Here is a 24,728-nt window from a genome sequence, read left to right as displayed (position 1 = left end):
AACAGGACTGGACACAGCACTGACCCCTGGAGTCAGTTACTGGCCTCCAATTAGACTGCACTGCTGACCACCACCCTCTGGGCCCTGCCATACAGCTCCTCTTCAGTCTGCCTCACAGCCTGTTCATCCATCCCATACCATCAACAGCTTTCTTGTGAGGACCTCATGGGCGAGAAGCCTGTAGCGAGATGTTGCGGGTAATAATCATTATTCTTGAAAAATCTCATCTTAAGAGACATTCCTGCTCAGATTGACTCTTTCTGTGGAAAACTTTTGTGATACAATGCAGTTTTACACCCGTACAGTCCATCTGAAATGTACCTTTCTCCAACAAAGTTTTAAATACTGATATTCCTTACTATTAGAAATAAGGATGACAAGATTATACATACTAGTTCTCTGCTACTAAATGATAAAGGCTGCCAGCTGAAGTGATGCATGAGATATGAGAATTTCTGAGGTATGAACCATAGAAAAATCTGAAGTCAACTGCTGAAACCAACACAAATACTGTTTATTTGTGAGATGCCATTTTACATCAACACCAGCAAAAGACCTAAAAGTCAACCAGAGGAACTCATGTTAGGTGGCGTTAACAGTATTTCCATCAGGCTGTGAATCACAGTTTAGCACACCTTATTTATGTAATATCCAAGTAACAAAGCATTCACAGTTACAGGTTAACGGCTGTTCCTGCATCAGCAGTGTCAGTAGGTACTACCTGGTGACAACACACGTACACACACACACACAGAGAAAATGGGGGAGATCTTTAAAAATAAAACCAAACAAAAAAAAAAATCAAGCCAAGTTTTGGTCTCAATTACAGACAACAATGTAGTTGGTGGGTGGATTTTATACACTTTTACAGCAGTATGAAAGGACAGAATATAAGGCCTAGGAAGAGGTATCTTAGCAGTTATACAAGGGCACAAGCTAACTTTTAAAGCTGTGTGTATGAATTCCAAGAGTATTAAACAATTTGTTAGACTTGTGACCAAGGATCAACAGAAATCTGGGAGAACCTTAACACAACTGAAGTCCATTTCTTGCCCTCCAATAATGTAATTTGGGAACATTAACCAAGTAGCAATGAGCTGTAACTAACTTTGATTGTGTGAGCATATTTGTGATGAAATAAAATGCATGTATTTGAGGTAAGATGGAAGACATCCCCAGTCCTCTACTAACACTAGAAAAGGCTATGCAAAGGTAACCCAAATATTTATTGTAGCTAAAAGACAACCTTGAACTGAAAACTCAAGCACATAAAGGATTCCAATAAATTCCATCCTCTTCAGCTTGTTTTCCTGGGAAAGGATGAAGAGTAAAAAAAACAGTAACACAGAATTTTGTTAATATTTTAAATACTTAATATTATTTTCCTGTAGAATGAAACTGAATTAGTGGAATGTTTCAGTTACTAATACTCATAGAATCATTTAGGTTGGAAAAGACCTTTAAGACCATCAAGTCCAAAGAGCTCCAAATGTTTGTTATCTATCAAAGACTGTACACTGCTATAGTCTCTGGATGCTGTTTTCCTTCCACTAACTGGCTTTCCATTTGTATCTCCCAAATACCAAGTGTGAACTGCACAGATATTATCAGGATTCTGCTATAAGGGTAGTAATAATACACCAGAAAGATTAGCGCAAGACCCATGACACTTCTTCCAGAATGATCTCTAAGTGTCTTGTCCAAGAAGTCAGCATATTCTATATATTACCTTTCAAGAGGAAAAAAAACCCAAACAAAACCCTGTATTAACTATATCATGGCATAACAAACCAAACAGAAGACACCAAGCTTGTATTAACTACAAGGTAAACTCAGTAGCTTAGTTACATTTCCACAGTATTTAAAAATGAGAGGGATTTTCTTCAAAATACAAGAGCTGGCAATGTCAAGTTTCTCTACTTATCAGTTTATCTAGCACAAACAGAAGGATGGATAGTAAAGGAAAGTTTATCAAGCCATACAGGTTCATTTTAGTATATTTGATCCCTATAAATGTCCGTAAAGCCATCTACAAGCTGCAACTGAATCTGTGGCTGATTTTATGAAGATGCATGTTTATAAACCAACTGAAGACTACGGATTCTTCCTGCTTACAAGTGGAAGAAAAAAATTTGCAGCATCTGATTCATTTCCAAACACATTCCTCCTTCCCATTATTCCTGATTACTTTTACACAAAGAAAAAACCAGAGTTTGTTAACTTACACAACATGAGTGCTTTCTGAGGTTTCCTCTCCTGTTTCATTTGCTCTTATTTACATTTTGTATTCTGCTAAACATTAGCAAAACTTGGAAAAGGAGCACCTGATTAAGCTGAACAGATTTCTGTTGACCCTCTTAGATGAACGTTTTAACAGCAATAGATTAGAAGTGTCTTTGGCTCTTGCTTCCATTATTGGAAGCTGAATTACGTGTGACATACAAAACCTTTTATGCACATCTTGTATTTGTTGCAGGATTCATGCCAATTTGTGCTAAACAGTTTTCTAGAGTCAGTAACTAGGCTTAACACTTAAGAACAATTACAGTATTTCACTTAAAATCTTAGCAACCACAATGTAGCCTAACATTAAAAGTAATATTGCTTCTAAGTTAATTCTTTTCAGAACTAAACCAGCAGCTCCACTGATTATTTCCTTCAGGTTATACTACAGTAATATATACATTTACATCAGAAATCTTAATAAAACTTGTGGTAAGAGGCATGTTGTAAACATTAAATACCACACTCCACTGAATTAATTTCTTGTGCAAACTGGCATTAAACATGGAGTTAAGGTTATGCATATTAGTACATAAGAAAGCAATGACTATGTATGTTTTAACACTATTAACTTCAAATAGCACTATTTAGTGTCATAGAAATCCAAACATGACTATTTCACAGGGAAAGGTAGTCTCTTCTTCCCAGCATCATGAAATCCTAGGGGTTTGTATATGCACATATATTATCTATTTATGTATATACAAATATACATAAACACACACAATTTTTGTCTTTGGCAGCTGAGTTTGACAAACAAAAAAAGTCAACAGCAAACAGATTTGAACACAACTGACCACCTGTAGCACCACAATTACAGCCTCCTGGTCCAGGGTAGCAAACTAATGTTTAAGCACCACGTTTAGCTTTTGCTAAACTAGGCTTAATCTTGAAAGTAGTCAAGTTAAGGACAGTTGTTCCTGACTTCCGTGATGGCAGAACAGGACCTTCAATAGAGCTGAAAATTTCACATTCAACATAAAACATTTCCTCCCTGACCCCCCAGACTGCATTCTAGAGCAATATCAAAACTGCCAACACCTTGTAAAATATTTCTACAGAAAAGAAATGTTATTCTTCGTTCCAAAACATAGGTTGGTCCTTTCTTGCTAAATGCTCTGTGAATCAATATGGAACATTTTAGTAAATTTTAAGGGTTCAAAGTTTAATAGCACCGGATACTTCGAGGACCTATTTATAAAAATCAACACATTACTTAAAGAAGGATAAGGCAAAGACAATGTGACAAAATTATGGAAATTAGACATAATTCCATTCACTCATTTTCCCCAAATTAATCACTAGAACTGCCCTATACAGATAAAGAATGAGTGAAATAGGAAGTGGTCCCTACTAAAAAGCACTGCCATTTAATGCTGGTGTTCAACATGCCCATTGCCTGCAATGGACATTCTGGGAATTCCAATCCCCAGCATGAAAGAAAAGGTTATGTTTTGACTATTCAGTATCATATTTCCAATTACCTAGAAATACAAAGTTAGAGACCCTGACAAAGACTACAAACAAAAACCCATCCAAGCAAACAAAAAACACCCCAAAACAAAAAATAACCCCAAAATCTATATTAGCTATGTGCTAGGGCTGAGCAGACTTTATTCCCCAAACCAATAATTTTATCTAGAACTTCCAGTTTCACTAGATCACAACTTCGACCAAACACTCTTGGTACACCAAAAATTAAGAGGAGTATGCCAAAGGCAATCTACAAAAGTCTAAAACCCATTTTTAAAAGGTACTTTAATTTGTTCATTGGTACCTGTAATGACTACTGCGGTTTTAACATTAAAACGTCAGTACTTTTTTCTTCAAATGGAAATCATTTGTGGCATGTACAACTATTACAGTGGTTTAATATTTATATGTGTATAGAGAGAATTTTAAGACATCAATGTTTCATTCCTATTAAGCAATAGGTCAGGTTTGGCGAATTCTGGTGAAGAAAGTCACAGCATGTCTTCTCCTCCCAGAAACTGGCATCTCAAATAGTAACATTAAAATTGACAATAGCTCTTCACATAACTCTGTCCAAGCAGTCTGTTAATTTCATTTTCTGAAATGCTCCATTTGAGACCAAAAGAAAAACAAAACAACTAAAGTTTCAGCAAACATGTAAGTGATGACTAGAAATATGCCACAAAATTATTTTTACAATACATTTCTGCAGAAATAATCCCTCGCTGAAGGGGGTTTTTATACACATATACAAAATTTAGACAGCAATATACACATAATCACAGTGAAGACACTGGCAAGTTCACCAATTTGTAGTGTAAATACAAAATGCAAAGCAGCCTTCAAAGAGAACAATGCTACACAGCAAGCATAGCTAGCTTGTTAAATAGCAAACATCGAAAGTTCCCTGCAAAAGGGATGCAGTGCAAGAAAAGCAGCATGCACTTTGATACAAATAGCAGTTTATGGCTAATGGTTGACATAACTGTGGTAACAGTGACTCTTGAGTGGCTGTGCATAGTTATACTCCTATGTCATCTGTTTTCCTTTATACCACTCCACAAACTCATCCAACAACACTGGCCCTGTAGAGAGATCAAATAACTGTATTTTACAAAATTTTGTAAAAGGACACTGAATCATTAAGCTCAGAGAAAGAAACTATTTTAGAATATCAACATATGGTAGTACTTACAGGCTCCATCTTCATCATAGTTACTGAGGTCAAGGTTAATTGTTCTGCTGAATTCAAGAACGTTACACCATTGGTCCTTATTGATAACTTTGTATTTTGATTGCTGCTTGAGGCAAGAAACAGAAGTTACTAAAATACATTTTCAACTCCCTCAAAATCAGGTTCTCTTACTTAAAGAAAATTTAAACCTCAGGCTGAATGACTTTAATCTGTACGCCTGCTAAAAATGGATAGGATTAAAGAAATCACTAACCAGCCAAGCCAGTGTTGAATAATTCACATTTCTGATTAAGACATCTTTTAGTGGACAAACATACAGCAATAAAATGAAAGTCCAAAAGCAAATTAAAGACATTCTATACTTTGTCCTGCATTAAATAAACCTTAACAGCATATGGATTTGGGGAAAAGGAAGAAAGAAAGATAACCAGTTACAAGTGCTGCTTTGGGGGTTAGTATATTCTACATCAGAACAACTAAAAATCGCAGCTGTTCATTCTATCTCTAGTTAAAGTATCAGAGAATACAGATCAAAAAAAAGTGACTCTGTTCCAAACTTCGTACCTCTAGAAACTGGTGAAATACTGGAAAAAGGGACCACGTTTTTCCTAAAAGAAGGCCCAACATACACTTGGCAGTATTGATATCTAGGCTGCGCTGGTCCTTTTCCTGCATGAAAAGGAAAAATTCAAAAACCAGAAAATAATATGATTTCAGGATTTCTCACTTCCTGCATGCATATATGAAAAAAAAAATAACAAATGAATAATAAATAGCAGTATCCAGCAGAGGTTTTTCATAAAACACAACTTCCTAGAAAAATTTCCTTCCCCGCAGCTAACAGAGATGCTGCTTGATACATGCTTTCCCAAAAAAGCACTATTGCCAATGAGGCATACACTCCTGTTTGTAACTTCAGACACTGTCAGAAAGCAATGGCCATTAGATCCATACCCATGTTTGCACATGTCTCTGCATATCCATGTCTCTTAAAAAGTATCACTGCACATATTTCCCGCAGAATTATTACGGCTACATAAACTGTCAGCAAATAGTTAAGTAGCTACCAAGTAACAGAGACCATGCACGAGTGAGCCAAGGAGGTTCTTTGTTCTCTTATTCTACTGATTACATGAAATTCAGATTAAATTAAATATCGAATGAGCAAAGGGAACAAAACACACTAGCACACAGAGACCCAATTTTAGTTCAACACAGTGGTAGTGTACTAGGCTTAGGTGGCGATTTTTTTGTTTCTGCTAAGTTTAAAAAGTATCACCTGCACCCAACAGATTTGTTACACCTCATCAGTGCAAAAGTTAATATATCTGATAACACAACTTCTACACATCTCCAAAGTAATGTGTGTACGTGTAAAATTTAATGTTATTTTAAGTAGTTTCTCAATCAATATTTGTTGTCTTGAAATTAAATAAATTGTGGTGTGGGATGGGATGTAAAACCTCACCTTTTTATGCCTTATTTATAGCATTAAGCTACAAATTCAGAAGTTAATGAAATCACAAAAAAATAAAGTTCCACATTAGCTACTATACACCTTGATCTCTCTGTATATATTCATGATTGCAGACAGCAAAGGCTAAATTAAGAAAATACATGGATATAGGGATATCCAGAATACAGGGAGTGCCTCAGAGCAGTGCGAGACAGCTACCCAAGACAGAGGGAACTGAACCCTTTGCCTCATCTTTGCAAGAGCACCTGTATATATTACAGAAGACAAATCTTTATTGAAAAGAATCTTGAAACAGGCAGAACTGCCTTCTGTATGAAAGATGTGGTAAAGTGAGATACCAGTTCCTGAAGAACAGCCAAATGGCACAAGGTTATCTTCTCTTCTTGAAACCCATTTAATATAAAATAAGTTCTAAAATTCTGTAGACCAAATTTTATGTGGGTTTGTTTAGGAAGGAAAGTGTCCATTAAAAGAAAGAGTCCAACAGCTCTGAAAACATCAGAAGCTGGGTTTAGTGACCAAACGTAAACCAAAAGGGACTTGACTCATTCTGATCTAGAGAAAAATAGTGAATTCCAGGATGAACAAAACTTTTCAATTGGTAATAAAGCTGAAAACCACACGTGCAAAGGCATTTTGTATTAATATGATACAAGTCTTCCAGTTACTTCCAATATCAAATATTCTAAAAACGAATCCTCTTTCCAAAGCCCATTTGCACCTGTCACAAACACCTTTAGACAGAAATGATACTGCTGTAAGAATACATTTTACTTTCCATACTGTTTATACTCTGAATTCTTCCCACCCACTTAAGTGTTAAAGAAATCAGGCTCTGTTCCTTGTACTTTCACTGTTTTTACATGCCTTACATTGTAAGGTTTCTACATTCTCTTTCTCTGACTACTGTTCAGAACTGATTATTCAGATAAGCCCTTTGTACCCACCTCCAACTGCCTAATGGCGCATCTGCTGTGACAGATGCTCCAATTGCATTTTTAACATACATTCCAGATATTTACATTAACTTTCTCGGATACAGTGAGAAATAATACATTGACAAACTGCGATAAATGTTAGTATTTGTTTTACACTGATGATAGCCTGAGATTTTTTCCCCCACATTTCAGGTAAAAGAGCTGTTTAAGCCATGAAATACATGCATCTGTATGTTCTCAAACTTGGCAATGACAAGAGCAAACAGGGAGCGAGGAGTATATTTGTGCTTAATACCAACATATGGTATTTTAAATTATTTCCTCAAATCCCTGCTGATTTAAATAATTCATACTGCACAAAACCTTGATGATTATTTATTTTATTGACAAAATAACTCTACCAAATCACAACAGATGCTTTCAAAAATTCTCTCGTAAAACCTCAAAAGTTTAATACAAGTGCTTTTTGCCATAGAGTACTTCCCTGAAATTATTACTCTTAGGATAGAAATTACACAATCTTCTGCATCAAAACCTAAAAATGTTCCTATCAGCTTCTTGCCACCAACTACTTCTATTATTCTGATAAAAATTACGAACAGATTTATCTGACACATCTATATAAATATATCAGCCTTTGTCAGCCTTCATCTCTATATTCTTACTGGATGCCACTCTCCTTTAGACTTCCACTGGCTCCACAGTATTAAAAGTTCGATAATTCTACTAATCCAATATTGTTTTGACATTTCCCCTGTTGATATGCCTTTGACTTATAGTTCTACAATCTGGGTTTTTTTGGCCGCAAATGATGTCACAGCACCTGTGTCACAATGTTTAAATTCTTTTTCAAGACATCTGTTTGGTATCTCTTGAATAAACCTCACCCACTATCCTCTTCTTAAGTTCCTGCACTTCTTCTGATAGGCCATTAGCTGATTCAGATTTGCTACCTGTTCAAAATATTCCATCAGGATCTTCCTTGAAAATGCTATTTCTTGCCTTTGCATTTTATGTTGACCAAAACTGGCACAATCAATCTTCACACAGCAAAGGAGTAATTAAAATGTTCATAAAGCTTTTTTTGTCCTCTCATACAAACTAGTACCACACATTTTGACATATTCATCTGTAGGTTTCTTTGGTTAAAAGTGAACTACTGTGAATCTATGCAAGCTAACACAGAAAGCACTGATAACCTAACATAGCTTATTAACAAATCTAACATAGAAAGCACAAATCTGAGTTGCCTATGACAGAAATTGAACTGATAGCAATTCTGATAGTTAAGTCTTTCTTATTATTTTTCTCATGTTACTTTTTTCCTGCAAATTTTCTTGGTGTATTTGGTTACCCTGCACTAAATCTTCGTTTCAGTTTTGCCTGTGATCGTGTTTATGTTAAATCATCTGTACATCACATTGCAAGATGGATGTCCACATTCCATGTCAAAATGTTAATTTAGAAAATTATTCTATTGCTCCCTTTAAGTAGGAATAGTCCTATGTATATTATGGGTTCCAATACCAGGTACAATTTTATTGATACGTATTTTACAGCAGAAGACTGATCTCAGTATATATATTGTTTAATAAATACTGAGAACACCATTAATGACCTTCCAACAGTCTTCCAATAGACAACAGAATAGGGCCTAAATTATTTCCTTGAAGTTACAGAATAGCTTGTAGCAGAGATGTAACAAAACATGCCAAAACACTAAACCACTGAACATCAAGCATCCTAGATACTTTTCTTCTCCAATTCTAGCATTTTACATGTACTTTTTTTGAAAATGAAGAGTTCCATTTGTTAGAAGCAATCTAGAGTGGTTTCTGAACAGAAACATACTTTGAAGTATAGTCTTCCAATTATTACTTATGAGTGAAAAGTTTTAATTTCAGACACTCGTCCTCCCCATTACTTACCCGTGCAAAGTCAAATGCATATCTATAAATAAGTTTAAAATTGGTAGGCTCATTTAATAAAGATCTCAAGTAATCCAGAGAATTTCTCAATTTTTCTGTAGTATCACATCTATAAAAAAAACACAAAGTGAATTTAGAGTCTGCATTCTTACACAAATGTCCAACAGCTTAGAAAAGCATCTCTAACATGTATCTCCATCAATCTGTTCAAAATACATCACTTTGTACAAAGGCATGTTTATGAGTTTGTCTGCATAAAATGCCTTGATTAAAACCATAGTGTGAAACGGATTTAGGTAAAATAGAAGTCATACACTGGCATTCTGATAAAAAAATTGTTTGGCCTTGTGGAAAATGCACTCTCCATAGGATTAAACTAAGACATTGTCTACACGTGGCAAATAACCAGCAAACCACAGCAGTGAAACAATACTTTGTTGAAACTATAAAAATTCTCACACAGTTTCAGTGATTCTGTTCTAGAAGGTAAGTCAAAACACAGTTATTTCTCCAGCTCTCTTTGAATTACATGATTATTCAATTGCAATTGCAATTTGTTAATTATGCCACAGAGATAAGCTCTCAACTAGAAGAAGTGAATCTTAGAAAGAATATGACAATGCAGAATCACAGGAAGGGTTCGTATTATTTGGCATTTTGAACCACACATGCTCTAACATACCAATATCTAATAGATAGGTCCAATCCAGTGACAAAGACAGATGTCTTTGGGAACAAAAACAGTGTTGAACCTCATGACATTTCCATTTTCTTGAGACTGCAGACATTTCAATCCAACGATACTTAAATGTGTAGCTGTCAGGTTTCAAGTTGTCTCTAGGTGGCCATATCGCCATAAATGGGACCAAAAAAAGTATGGCTTTCACTCCACAGCAGAGCTCTCCACTTTTAAGTGTCACGAGTCAAAATATCAAAGCCTGTTTTTTCTAATAACTGGCTTTACTATAACAAGTGTAAGAGGTTTTCCAAAGCACTTACTGTAGTGATGTCATTCCTTTTAACCATTCTTGTAATGTAAAGTAGCCCATGTTTTGTGCATCCAACTTCCATGCTAGTACAAGCATAACTACCTGAAAAGAATTAATAAAAAGATCCACACATTATTCAAGTAACTGCTTAGTAGGCTACTAACACTTCACTCATCTAAATGGGATGTCCAGATCCTTGCTGTACTATTTTGAAAGTTAAAAAACCTGAAAATTACAAACCTGTACATAATCCAAGGAGAAGATTAACAGTGTAGAGACACAGTGAACATCCACCCAAGTAGCCACCCCACTTTAAGGGAGCAAGTACAGTCAACTAGTGAAAGGTACAACAAGGAAGATGGGTAGGTGCAAAAGCTACAGACATGGTTTTCCAAACCTGATACAAAAGTTAAGTACCAATGTGCTGACACGTTACATTTGACATTTGTTGCACTCTCCTCTAGATGAGTATCAGCTGCAATCCATGAGCTATGTGAAATCCAATTATTCTAAAGCTAACCATGATCCCACCTGAAACCAGCCATTCCATCAAGCCTACCTAATTGTGCAGGTCTGAACATGCAGTTTAATTCCAGCAGATGTTAAGTAAAGCTAGATGAACTAACATTAACATACACTAAAGCAGAGGCTGATAAATAAATACTTCAGTTTTGCCCCAAAGAAACTAGAGTCCTTTTCACATCTAACAAGGAATACTGAAGCCATGAAAAATTCAGGTAAAGTGATTACAATCTCACTCAGGAACCCAAGAAAGCACTTTTGATAAATACATGGAAAAACTTTCAGGACAATTGATGCTGCAGACTAGAACAAGAAAATAATAAAATAATTTCAATTTGCAACTTAGTCATTAACTAGCTGTTAATACAGCTCTATATGGATTTTAATGCGAAATCAGAACACCTACTTATATCCCCAAATGTCAGCACAAATATCAAGGGTTTATTATATTAATAAACTCCACAACTAGGTAATCACATATTTCCAGTAAATGTCTCAAAGCCACAATTCTCATTTTACTTAGAGATGACACTTTATGAACCCTGCAAAAGATAGGCCTTGAGTATACATTTTAAGAGCAAAAATTAAGCACTGCGAAAAAGCCTGTAAAAGGCACTGTTCATTTCTAAATTTTATTTACTTACGTATACATATATCTATGCTGTCATACCCATCTGTGCTGTCACAGATATCCCTTATTCATCTTTTAAAATGGCATAAAGAGAGTGCTAATACTGCTCACAGTTTTTGAAATCTTCTCTCCTAGAAAACCTAAATAAGACATTACTTTACAGTTTTGTACCTGCTACATTAAATCTCCTGTGTCTTCTCGTTGTTTCTGAAAAGACAGCCAGCAGCCTTTTTTTAACTCTAATTTAAAAAAACCTCTCAAATCTCTTTTTGGAATGATGGGAAAGTGAAAGAAGAGGTGGCAACAAAGACTAATTGAGATTTTACAGGTTGACAGTTTGGGGTTTAATATGAAGGCAACTTGTTTCCAAATGTGAATATAAGTTATTTAAAAAAAACCCAACAACAACAAAAAAAAGCCCCAAACAAACAAAAAAACCCACCAAACACCAACCAAATGAACAAACCACAAAAAAACCCACCAAAACAATTTCAGGTGTTATTTTAATTCTTGATGCAAAATAAAGAGATACAAGACCATCCCTTGTGCATCATAACAGATCAGGCACCTTTTGAATGGACTTCGAACTTACATTTTCTGGTTCAACTCCAATGTCTTCACAAAATTTCTCCATACCTTCTGGCCCTACGATATCATCAGTGCCTGCAAATGAAACACATTTTATCTCTGAAAATTAAAGCAGTCCTGCCTTTACAGCACAAGAGAACTACAATCACAAAGTACAACCTCAACTTCTGTACAATTTGGGAGTATTTTGTTTTGTTTTGACACACAGTAAGTATTTCCACACTTACTATCAGACCCGGATACACTTAAATCTTCATCTCACCTTTGGAAATAGACAGAATAAAACATAAAACAACTTTTATTTCCTGACAATATCCTTTATTCTACCTATCTACTGAGATAATCTCGCAAGAGTAAATTAGTAAGACCTTTAAGAATGCACTTAGGACTAGCAGAACATCCACCTAACAGTAGCATGGTTAAATGGGTGGACAGTGGTTAGAGAAACTCCTTCCTTGGCTTGAACCTCTAATGTTACCACAAGATAATATCACATAAAAACACGATACATAGCTATGCAGGATATAAGACATTATAATTCTCAGAATCTCCTTCCTTAATGTCTCAAATACCATCTATATAGTATTTTCTACCAAAAAAAAGCCTAAAATAAAAGTCTTGTGCTCTTCTCTGTTCACATTGCTATGGCATGGCCACAAATTATCTGAATTTTAGTAACGACAGGGGGAAAAGAAGACATGAATTACAGCTATTTCTTTGCCAACTTAGGAAGGGGAAAAAGATGAAAAATATAGATGCTGTTTAAATGCACTCTTATTAAAACATGCTGTTAAAAGAATATACTTGTAATCTTTATAATACTCTTGAAAAATTATATAGGCATTAAGAACTGCATTGTGCAATTTAATTTTTTTAAGTAAATTTTAAGTCTCCAGAGTATTTTGTTAAGAGTTCTTTATTACGTTTAAAACGACACATTCAGGCGAAACAAAACCTAAAACATTAAAGGCTGAACTGCCTACTTTTATCCAATATAAAGATGGCAATGTGCAAGAAAGAGATCTGGTTTATTATCAGGTGACCTACTATTCTAGAATAACAAGGTTTAATTATATTTTTTCCCATTTTCTCATCCTCTCACAGTTCTCCGAGTGTAAACAACAGTTTTTAGAAAGGCTCATTCTGTAATGTAAAGACACACTAGGGAAAAAACCTCAAAACAAACAAATGCAGTGTCAACTCTCTGCATATATAAAGAAGACTTATGAAGCAAGAACACACAGTAGATTATTCTTTGAAAATTAATTTTTAGAATGTTACTCAATACTGTAAACAGAATCATACTCCACTTTTCTCTGTTTTATCTTGGTGTATGCATCAATGGAAACCCAAAGTTCTTTCATATACAGCCTTCCTTTCATCCCTTCTTTCCATGAAAGTCTTGACAAAAATGAGTTATCCCTGTTGCTAGAGTAAAAAAATAAATCAAGCTGGTCAGAAAGGCAGAGAATCTAATAGGATAGATTTGGCTTGAATTTGACTAAATCTCCTCTCACAGACTGCCACACACAAGTGAGATAAAGTATTTGATTTAGTTTATATAATTTTATTAGAAGAAATATATTATTACATCAAATTGTCACTCTTCATTATGCATAAAAAGCAGATAGAACAAGCTCTGAGTAAAATTATCCAAGACAACATCATAAAACTGCAAGACAACCTTACTTTGTCAATCACCTATTTCATTTCCTTTTGGTTTTTAGAGTCATGAGATCATGTTTTCCCATACTTTAAGTTCTCCCTTTCAGAAAATCACATGTAAAAAAAATAATAGAACCACCAACTTCAGTATTAAAGGATCATCTTTTGTGACTGCACATCATAATTAGCAACCCTAGAAGTAATGCCTGAAGAAAGTTCTCATACAGAAGGGCAAAAAATACTTCAGTCTACCTTTCCTATACCTTGTAAAACTATATAACTACAAGATTAGTATGGGATACTTGAATTCGTACATTGCTTTGCTTGAAATCATATGCACAACACTCAGCAGGAAAACAAAATAGTGTTTCTACCTGTTCCATCTTTCATTAAAAAAAAAAAGAAAAAGAGAAAGATATACTTGTGAAACATAATTCTGTACTATATAGAACTAACATGGCAGATAACAGAACTTCTAAAGAAGCAGAGATAACACCACTTTGGAAAGAGGTACATATTTAGCTATAGATTTGAATAGTAATGTATATATGTTCCAAAGTACTTTTAGTTACACATCTTCTGCATTCTCTTTCTACAATAGAGACAAACACAAAACTGCCCCTGGAACCCTTCAACTTCACACTACAGAGAACATAAGAAAAGCTTCTTGAAGACTTTTACAAAAAAAGCTCTACAGTCATTCTTGGGAAAGATCTGTTAATGCAACTTTTTTATTCCAATGTAGACTGAACTGTTAGTAAGAAGAAATTTGCATTTCACCCTTACCTGCATATTCATAGAACCATTCTAAGCACCTCTTACTTGAAAAGACTTCTTCCTCTGCTTTTATTCTAGACGAATCATATTTTCTATACATACTTCAAAAATAAAAGAGAAACAAATAATTAATCTATCACTTTTTAGAAGCAATATTTTAGTCAGACACTATAAGCAGCAGCATTAACTCGTGAACAATTTACCCAATATTCTGTCCTCATATCCAGTCATTTGGGATACTGCTTAACAGAGCAAGAACCACTGAACCTAAATACTGTGTTTGCTTAGTCTGTCACGCTTCAACTGATTCATAATTATTATCCATGTACATGAGCTTTCCTTACGACAAATACAGACTAGCTCAAATTCAAACCCAAACTGTTTTGCTTAAGTTCAAGTAAGACTCGTGCACACTGGTAATGACCACAATCAACTGATGGGCTGCAACTTAGCTGGGGGTCTAAACCCACAGTAACTGCAAGTCACAGTGAACACATACACATCATATACTTTGAATTATCTACTAAGGAGAACTACATATACTCTTCTTGCCTCCTCAAAAAAATCCTCTAGAAGGCATAAAGGCCAAAATAGACACAACCCACACATACATTATTCTAAAGCCTGTAAGTTAGTAACACAAAAGAACCACAGAGAACACGTTACAGGTCCTTACTGACAGTAACTCAAGGAACCTCATTTATCATGGGGTAAACAGTTATCTGAAAAGCTAGAACCATAGTGTTCCTTCCCCCCAAAGGAAGCAAAGTTATGCTCTTCTTTGACAAGAAGCATAAAGAATTTTAACTACATTCAGGAAACACTGAAGTACCAATCGCTGACTTGAGCATCTGCAACACCTAAAGCCCGGAAGGAACAGCAGAAGCTGATGAGTTACTCCACTATGTTTAGACTTCTCTGAAACAGAGACACTATCATTTGTGTTAGAGGAAAAAGACTCAGCAGTCCAAGTAGCTGTTCATTGCTGCACACGCATTCTCTGATCCATTTCCACCACTCTGCAGTAGCCTGGGCTCATACCAGCTGAAAGGAGCCAAGCAACAAATGGCTTAGAGGGGAGGTAGCCAAGAATGGCTCTGTGATTGTTCCAAGCATGCAGCCCTTCCTCTTACGGTCCTGCTGGGGGAGGACAACACAGCAGCTAAGTGCTTCAAGAACAGTTTGGAAACAACCTGGTGAAATGAATTTGGAGTCAATTTCATCACCATTTTCCTCTAGAAAAACACGTAAAAAATGTATATACTTAGGAGGTTAGAGTACACTGGATCCCACTATCTTCCACCTACTTATAAGCCAGGAGGAACTGTAGCTAGACATTAATGGCATACAGATCATTACAGTAACTCAAAGAACTGCTTTGTGTTTAGTGTCATAGCTATTTTAAACCAACTAACTATCAGAAAAATAATCCTGGTCAGAGCAAAATGATAAATTGCTAGTTGAAAGACAAATATAAATGATGCTCTTCAGACATTTCAAGATGGAAAGAAAAATTAACACTGTTCTGAAATACATTGATCTGCAACTAACTGGAACATTACAGAAAAATGCCAGTCACACGTGTCCCAAACATATACATTCAAATAACCACCATTTGTATGTTTGATTTTTGTTTTGGATTGGTTCTTTTTGTTTTGTTGGGGGTTTTCGGAAGGGTTGGGGTTTGTTTCTTTTTTTTTTTGTTCATTTTGAAAACAGCTTAAAAAGTTTTTTCTCTTTGAATTACCTACTTTGTGTAAGTTTTACTGCAGTTGCAAATTGAACAAGCTGACAGCACTGCCCAGTAAGTAAACAAAGCCAGAAGGTAGAAGTCAAGAGTTAGAACAATTTATTTTGTTCCAGATTTGATAACAACATTCTCATACTTGCAGAATGACCTGTGATTTTGAAAAACCTACCCATATTTTTTAGGCTAATTTGAATTCAGAGAAATAAAAAAATGTCTTGAGACAAAGAAAGGAAGTATTCTGCCACTTTGGTAAAAATCCAATTATTCAGTATCCCCTTTTTTGCAGCAAACATGACAAACACAACTGGAATACCAAATTGGAAACTGACTGTAGCAGGAGCTAGCCAACATCTTTATTCTATTCTATTTATTCAAGAATTCTCTAAGAGCACTGCTGGGACCTAGGACATGCAAAGCTAATGTGGTTCCCAAAGACAGACACACATCACAAGACTCTCTTTGTTCTTACAAAGGGATGATAATCAAGTGCCTTGCCCTGCTTGTTCATGGAACTCATCAGCACGTTCACTGTCAGTATGTGAACAGTGCATTTGGGAAGGAACCTTACTAACAGAGCTCTAGGTCACCCAGATATAGCAGAGAAAGGATTCCTGCATCTACATGTGCCAGAGCTAAACACTGTAGCCTGAACCAAGACACCAATGACAGCAGCATGAATAAGATGAAAGGTGAATGATAACAACAACAACAAAAAAAAAAACCAACGGTCCTTTTTATATATTCACTGCATCTATGTAGAGTGAGTTTTCATAGGACTAATATTGTGCTTAAGGTTAAGGTCATTGTTTCGGAGCTGCAGGAAACAACATTCATTAGGAAGTCTATGTGACTAACATACAGCCAAGTAACTCCAAGCAAAACACTCTGGCCTCAAATTTATTGTTGTTCAAAAAATCCTCAGTAACTGACCAGAGTTTGACTTTGAGAAACCAGAACTGATCACAGAACTTCCAACCTGTGCCAACAGAGAAATTACTTCACAAATTCAAAAAATAAAATCAGACAAAATGTAATTTTGAGCTATCCTAGTCTCTGCTACAAGCTAATTAGCCAAACAATTAGAAGTGATGACACCATACCATGCATTGTACACAGCCACAAGCATAAAACCATGCAACAAAAATGGCTGGATGAATCTCAAATGCCTTTTGCTCAACATAAAGAAACTAAAACATATCACACAGTCTGCAAGACAAGGATCATTTGAAAAGGAGTATAACAGAAATGAGCAACACCAATGCAGAACCACTACTGGTGATCTCTCACATATAAAAGATGAAACCCGCTCTCCCTGCTGACTCCAAACACCAAATGAGTTTCTCTTTACCAGTCTAGCCAAACCAGTTAGTTCTATTATCAAAGAGACTCCTAATCCCTGAAGCACTTGGTGAAGAGAGATGAGCAAGCAGTAGACAAGTACCCGACATTACAACCTAGGACAACTTGGTCCAATTATCACAGCAAGCCCAACCTGCCAGCACAGGGTAAAGCTAATTCCAAGGACCGTGTCCTCTGAGCTATCATTAACACAGATGTGATTGTCTCAAGAACAATGTATGCAGAGGAGAAAACCACAAACTGCCAGAGATGTCTGGCATTCATTTTATATCCTTGAGTACTTCTCTTATCTTTGGAACTTTCCTGTACATAGTGCAAGATGATGTGCCTTGTCTTTGTGCTAAGGACAGCATCTCTCACTACACAAATACAAACTGCCAGAGCACACACAGTAGATACCCAAGTAATTTGGGAGCACCAAACATCTACTGAACAGATCTGAGTTTCAAACTGCAAGTCCTCAACGGTTCATAGCTTCCTCAAGATGAACAGCCTCAGCACCCTCAAACAGATGCACAATCATTATGCTGACCATGTTATTGTTTATTTGTTTATCCATTGATGGTCTGTAAGAGGAACCTGCAGAGTTTCAGCCAAACAGCAGAATGAAAGATATCCTGCTCCAAGTCTAGAGGAAAGGGGGTAAGAAAAGAAGGGGCAAGGAAGAGAAAGAGTAAAAACCCCACAGACACCTTCCATAGAAGAAGGGCCAAGTATGCCTGGTACTTTTGGTACCAGAATTTGTACTACTGTCAGAGAATGCTGACACGAGAACAGGTTTGCTAAAGGGTGCTGTCTCCATCATCAGAGCTAGAAAAGTGCATGCAGAACTTTCTCCCAGAGTGTCCGCTACTGCTACCATTACTGTACAACACTGAACTCTGGGACTTCAGTTTAGAATCACCATTCCATTTCCGAACCCTGACACACTACCCCATCAGGAAAAAAAAAAAAATCTACCTACGGGCAAAGAGTATGCATTTGTTTCAAATGAGACACACATGGAGGTCAAATTCTCAGATAAATATTTGCTCAAAAGATAATAGTTTTTATTAGTTTTGTATGACACTGTCAGTATCAGAATAGTAACTGCAGACTTGGTATTTTTTATATTATAACCAATATTCCTTTAAGGAGCATTTAGCTTTTTCTCTAACAGCTATTTTACCTGCTAGAGAGGAAAGAATGTGGGAGAGGGCTGGCAAAAAGCAATGTGAAATTAACCAGCCCAAGTTTTATAAAAGTGGTATTGACTACTTAACCACATTTAAATGAAGTTATTGTCTCAGAAATGCTTGCATTTCCAACATGACCTAAGAGCTGACTCATAACATCCATTTTTAAGCTTGTCTTTGGAATATTCTTATGAGCTAGGGAACTGATGTCCATGCAATAAAGATGAGACAACGCAATTTACAGCTGGAAGTGGTGTAGGTAGATGCAACCAAACTAATTAAAAAAAATTAACTGTCTAGGCCTTTCTCATCATCCATATCTTTTCCTGATTATTTTCCTCCATCCGTAACTGATTTGGTGGGAAAGCAAAAGCATGAAAATTCCATCCAGCTACTAAGTGTTAACCAGGTAAGTCACCATACGTGGTCACTGCCAGCAAAAGAACAAGGTCATGGTAATTCTCTTCAATCTAACGAGGTCTTAACAAATTTCATTTTATATTCCTGCTCTGAGCATGCTTCAACTGTACTGACATTAAAGCTCCATCTACCACAGTAGCAACTCTGGGCTGTGCGATTCCAGAATACTCAAACTGAGATCAGTGATACCACTGAGTTTAGGTCACACAAAACATTCTCTTGATATGGAAGCTGGTAATTGCTCATTTGAGGGGGAAAAGAAAAAAAAACCTAAACAAAAAGGTAACAGTTCATAATGTTAGGTCAGGAGTAACCCCTCATCAAGATTTGCAGCCTGTTTGTCTCAGATGGTCAGCATTTACTGAATGAAAACATTAAAAGAAATTTACCAACAGTAGCTTTGTTTCTATTGAACCAGAACGTATTCAAAAATTCCACCTTGTTTCATCCAAGCTTCAAACTGAGTAACTAACTGCTTTCAGATTATTTATATTTTGAAAGATGCAAACTTTTGATTGAAGAAGATGCCCCCTACTACTTCCATTAATTCTAATTCATTAACTTAAAATTTTGGCTGAGAATTTTCACCAGTGCAACACAACGAAAATATTATTATAAAGCCTTATCTGTTCATTCACAATTATGATTTTAGCAATAGTTTCATAAATACTGTAGTAGAAACAAGCGGAATGAGGAAGAGATGTTTTACAATTTGCAAGGCGTGACAAAGACTGCCTAAAGCAACCCTCAGCACAAATTTACTGGACTGGTAAGTTTTATGAATGAATACACCTTATTGCTCCCTATTTTAAGACTTACAATAATCTTTGAAGTTTAATGTTTTGAACTTCATAAGGCTCAGTTAAGGAGCTTTATGTATAACAATATACATGCTAAGTCACATGTCCAGTTTAAGTTTCTTCCAAACTATTAAGTGAAGTTCACTACAAAGGTGTACAGGACTGCACAAGGCAGGACCATACCAGTTAGTTAACAACAACAAAAATAAAAAACCTCTCATCACTGAAGGTTTTGAAAACTTCCAAGGTTAGTACACTCCCATTTTACTTCCTTCTGCTAATAAGTGTGTTGACTGTGTTTTGAAAACTTACATTTTTCCACTACAGGGTATAGAGCTTATTACTCAATAAATTTATTTTTCACATTAATAGACTTTATGTGGTCCATACACACATCTGGCATACATTAGGCTCTAAGAAGATCTAACTGACTGAAAATATAACTTTTAGGGAAGCAGACAAATATTCCTAGTTTTCATCCTTCTAAGGTCCAGACATACATTACTGTAAGATTTCTGCCCTCAGCACGATTCTGGAATAAGGAGCAGAATTATTTTTAAAATGAGACTATCAGAAAGAAGACATTATGTTATGCAGCTCAGCTTTCCCTAAAGAAAAAGCCAGTACTAGGCTATAGATAAACAGCATTAGATAATTACGCAGTGGGGACTATATTCTTACTATCATTAAACTTGCTTTACTTTTCCTAAGACATTAACAGAGTGAATATTCAGAAAATGTATATTTAACTCAAATTTGAGCATACCCTATACCATATTTTAAGTGGAATAAAGTCAAGACTGGGATACTGGGAGGAACATACAAACAAAGTTTTCAAGTCATTATGTTCTGGTTAATGTGTGTTAAACTATTTACCTCCAATAGCTATTCTTTAAGGTAGAATAAATTTTACTGTGATCCAGAAATAAATACACTAAGTTCTTTTCACTGTACATCATCTGGTATAAAAGCTTCCTCCCACTGAAACACTACATTCACAGTTCAAGCTGACTTTACAAACATTAAGCGAATTCAAGCTCTCATTAGGTAAGAGTGGGATGTTAAAGAACATGTTTGGAATTGCTGTTTTCCCTAATCAGTCTATGCATGAGATCAGCATTTCCAAATAACTTCACTAACAACTAGATTTATTCCTCTAAGTGTTTTTACCTCGAAAGCCAGTGTCATTATTTCACTAATCCTTCCAAGATAAGGCTGCAACCCTAACAGCCTAGAACTGAGAGTGAAACCTATTATAAACTCCCTGGTATCAGATGTATTTAAGTTTATGAGTTTAAGAGCTTTTGGTAATCACCCTCTCCTTCAGCACAGAGGTCTGCTGAAATAAACTTTCTGGAAAGAATACATATCTCAAAGATATTCCTGTAATAGTTGAAGAACATACCCCAAGTAGTGAAGACTGAAGATACCACACAGCAAAACTACCCAAGAAAGGATTTAAAAACCAAATTAATTTCCTTTGTATAGACAACCCAGGAGCAATTATCAACATCTGGTCACAGCTGCGATAACATTACTAATGATAACACTCCTTTGATAATCTTCAAACTATTACCTAACACTTTCCCACTGAAAATAAACAGGAGACTTGCAATTACTGAATTTATTTGTTAATGTTGCTTGGGTAAGTTTGCCATTATAACTGAGAAACATACAAAACTTACATCATTGCATAAGTATTTGAAGTGACAAATTATCTGTTAGGAAATACAATCTCTGCTGGAGAAAACACGTATTTTTTCATTGGAAGTAGACATTCAAGAACAGGACTCTGACTACCTTTCTTGCTTAATATAGAATCCACAGGCCAATGTCCTTTAAATGCTAATCTGAGTTACTAGCTTCTAGAATTCTGCCTCTAAAACAGATGCAACAAAGAACTGGGCCTGGAAGCCCCTTATTCCATAAACTGGCATTGCACTAACCATACTGGGTTTATTATACAGAGCACTCTTTACATACAGCGTAAGAGGAAACAACTTTGCAAATAACTACGTCTGCTGCAGCACAATGCTGCAGACTCCTGATTTCAGATATATTTCCGCTTCACAAACTGAGATGTTTGACCTCCAAAGACCAAACGTGACAGGCATAAGCTCTTCCTGACAAACATGCATGGCAGTTGGAGACAGCTTGTTCTTTGTCTAACTTGTTCACAGGTTACAGGGGCATAAGCCAAATCTGGAGAAACCCTTCCTTCCTTGAAAGAAAATAGAGATCCAAAACTGAGCTGAATGTTCAACAAATGACTTCATACTGCCAGTCATGCTGAAATAAAAACAGTTTTCTTGAAGACCAAAATAAAAGAAACTTATACACTGGGAAGCAGAGAAAGCCTGCAAACCTTTAGAAGTTAAGAAGGAAGACAGATAAAAATTGGAACCACATCACACAAGGATATTCCCCCTGTGGCCCATGACAGCCAGATCTGGTTTCACCTCCGCTTGTAAAAGCGGGCTGAGGTCTTCCTTTTAATAAAGCCTTAAGTGGCAGTAAAATGAAGACTACAGCCATTACTTATAAGCTAAAAATCATATATATATATATATATAAATGTACGTATAAAATCCTTCAGATTATGCTTTCAAAAGGGTCTTAAAAATTATTTTATATATACTACTTATAGAGTACAAAATCAGTTTACCATTTTTTAATTTGAATTACACATATCAGTACGTCTTACAGACAACCTTACTCTCCTAGGGCTTTTGGGCTGTTTTGTTTTACCAGTGTCTTGGCAAACAGAGATAGAGTTAAATTTTGTGAGCCTCTCTACTTAAGATTCTAGAAACATTCTCTCCTTGTTTCACTTCCATATTGCACGCATATATTTGAATAAGCTGTAATGTTCTCTATCAACTACTTAGCTTTTGTATATTATTATTTCTGAAAAACAACAAAATATATTTAGAAGTTGTGCTGCTTCTTTGTTCTTGTTAGTGTTACATACACAAAGCAATGAAAGGGGGAGTTGAAATCGCTTTCTTCTTCTCCATCAACAGATCATTTAATAAATTCCACTGCAGCTACAGTTGTGCAACCTTATTAAACACAATGGAGTTACAGAGGCATAACCAGAGGCTTAATTTGGCTACTAGCATTTTTCTTACTCATGCTAGAGAATAAAAATTAAAGCACCCAGCCTGATTTCAGGCTGACAGTTAGGAGAGAACTGCATCTTTCTACCTTCCTGAATTACTTGTTATGGAAGCATGTGTTTTCTGAGTCACCAGTAATACATGAATGTAACAGAGCTCAAATTCTACTGACAAGACACAGTGGCAAACAAGATTTCTGGCTGTATACCTCACTTTTCAACATCGCGACAGTCCTGCACCTATCATGCAGGAGTGTAGAGTCCTGTTCTCCCACAAGTTCTGAATTCAGTGCACGTAAACAGTAACTATCTTGCACACAAAAAGCACATTCGATGTGCTCCACTTTGAATGACTGAGGCTGACTGAACATAACACATACTGAAAATCCAACACTTTGAGAACTCTCAGCTGCGCAACTCCTACACCAAAAGAATACACTGCTTGCGTATATAGTTACAACCCACTTGCACTCCTGCTGCCCAGGGGAAAGCTGAGCAGCACTGCCTTAGTCACCACTCCCACCTGGCTACCACCCTGCCTGGGCAATCGTCACCTTTTCCTTACACAGTAGGCATCTAATGACAACATGACAGGGAGAGATTAGCAGGACTTCAGGTTAAGAACTGAGAGGACTACAACTACATTCACTTTTCCAACAGGCTGTAGATTGAGAATGCCCAATCCAGATCTTATACATGTATACATGAAGATATTACTGTATTTCTTCAAAGTTGTTTTTGAACAAGCAAGTGTCTCTACTCTGACAGCGGGAAAACTAGAACAAGAAATTCCCTATCAGCTTCTTGTACTACTAGAAAAAGGTGAGATGCAAGCTGAACCTTGATGTGCGTCTTGATATCCCACAGTGCAATCACAGGCTATGGTTCCATACTGAGAAACCAAGCAAATTTGAATACCATTTCCATTAGTATTTAAAAACATGATCATATCAGCTATTCAACTTTAGATATTCCATCAGTCTTAGCTCATGGTAAGATGACATACCCATCATGTCTACTTTTCTTAGCAGATAAATCATCTCCTGCTGCAGGTCTCCTCTTTTTCCTTGGAGGCATCACTTTACTAAAGCAGTCTGATGAACTGCAAGACCGGAGACTTCCTACAGAGGGAATTAAAAACACCAGTACAAGAAATGAAACTGTTGCAGACCAGTTAAACTGTGTCCACTAATAGGCATATTACAAAGGGAATGGAAGGGAAGAAGTTAGTTTATTTAAAAATTACAGAAGAAATGGTCTCCTTTCAATAGCAAAATCCATCTTACTTTTACATGGTGCTTTATGACCAAATTTCAGTTAAGGCCAAAAGTACTATACCAAAATAGACTGAAGTAGCACTGGTAATACTGTACAACAAAAGGCAAGAATTGACACTATCCTGAGGAAGTATTTAAGTCCTCAAAAAGACATCCTTATTTTTGTCATTTATTCAAATCAGAACTTCTAGATGTTGTTCATTACTTTTTGAAATACAGGTGTGACTCAAAGCCTAGAGCACCTACCTCTAGAAAACAATCATTTCCCCAAGGTTTTGTATGACACAGAGAGCAAGGGGTAGGAAAGGTTTTGTTTGTTTGTTCTTTGTTTTTGTCTTTGTTTTCTTGGGGGAAGGAGGGGGA

At 36.1% G+C, this 24,728-nt stretch overlaps 1 protein-coding gene across 8 annotated transcripts in view; it reads right to left on the bottom strand.

Annotated features, from left to right (window-relative positions):
* Positions 1–500: 500 nt before the first annotated feature.
* DCUN1D4 (defective in cullin neddylation 1 domain containing 4) overlaps positions 501–24,728 on the bottom strand; it is a 41,543-nt gene continuing 17,315 nt past the window's right edge. For 6 of the 8 annotated variants that reach the window (XM_005149088.3, XM_005149090.4, XM_034064672.1 and 3 more), the window contains 8 exons: positions 24,095–24,209; positions 14,476–14,567; positions 12,029–12,099; positions 10,294–10,385; positions 9,295–9,403; positions 5,516–5,620; positions 4,952–5,054; positions 501–4,841 (listed from right to left, as the gene is read on the bottom strand). In XM_005149088.3, the coding sequence (XP_005149145.1) occupies positions 4,786–4,841; positions 4,952–5,054; positions 5,516–5,620; positions 9,295–9,403; positions 10,294–10,385; positions 12,029–12,099; positions 14,476–14,567; positions 24,095–24,209 (743 nt within the window). In that variant the 3' untranslated portion in view covers positions 501–4,785. The remainder of the gene's footprint in view (positions 4,842–4,951; positions 5,055–5,515; positions 5,621–9,294; positions 9,404–10,293; positions 10,386–12,028; positions 12,100–14,475; positions 14,568–24,094; positions 24,210–24,728) is intronic. The other 2 variants (XM_031048904.2, XM_034064674.1) reach the window with 1 other exon arrangement.

Source organism: Melopsittacus undulatus, chromosome 7 (genome assembly GCF_012275295.1).
Source record: "Melopsittacus undulatus isolate bMelUnd1 chromosome 7, bMelUnd1.mat.Z, whole genome shotgun sequence".
NCBI classification, from domain to species: domain Eukaryota; kingdom Metazoa; phylum Chordata; class Aves; order Psittaciformes; family Psittaculidae; genus Melopsittacus; species Melopsittacus undulatus.
Note: the sequence above shows the minus strand (reverse complement) of the source record. Positions and strands in the feature narration are given on the sequence as shown.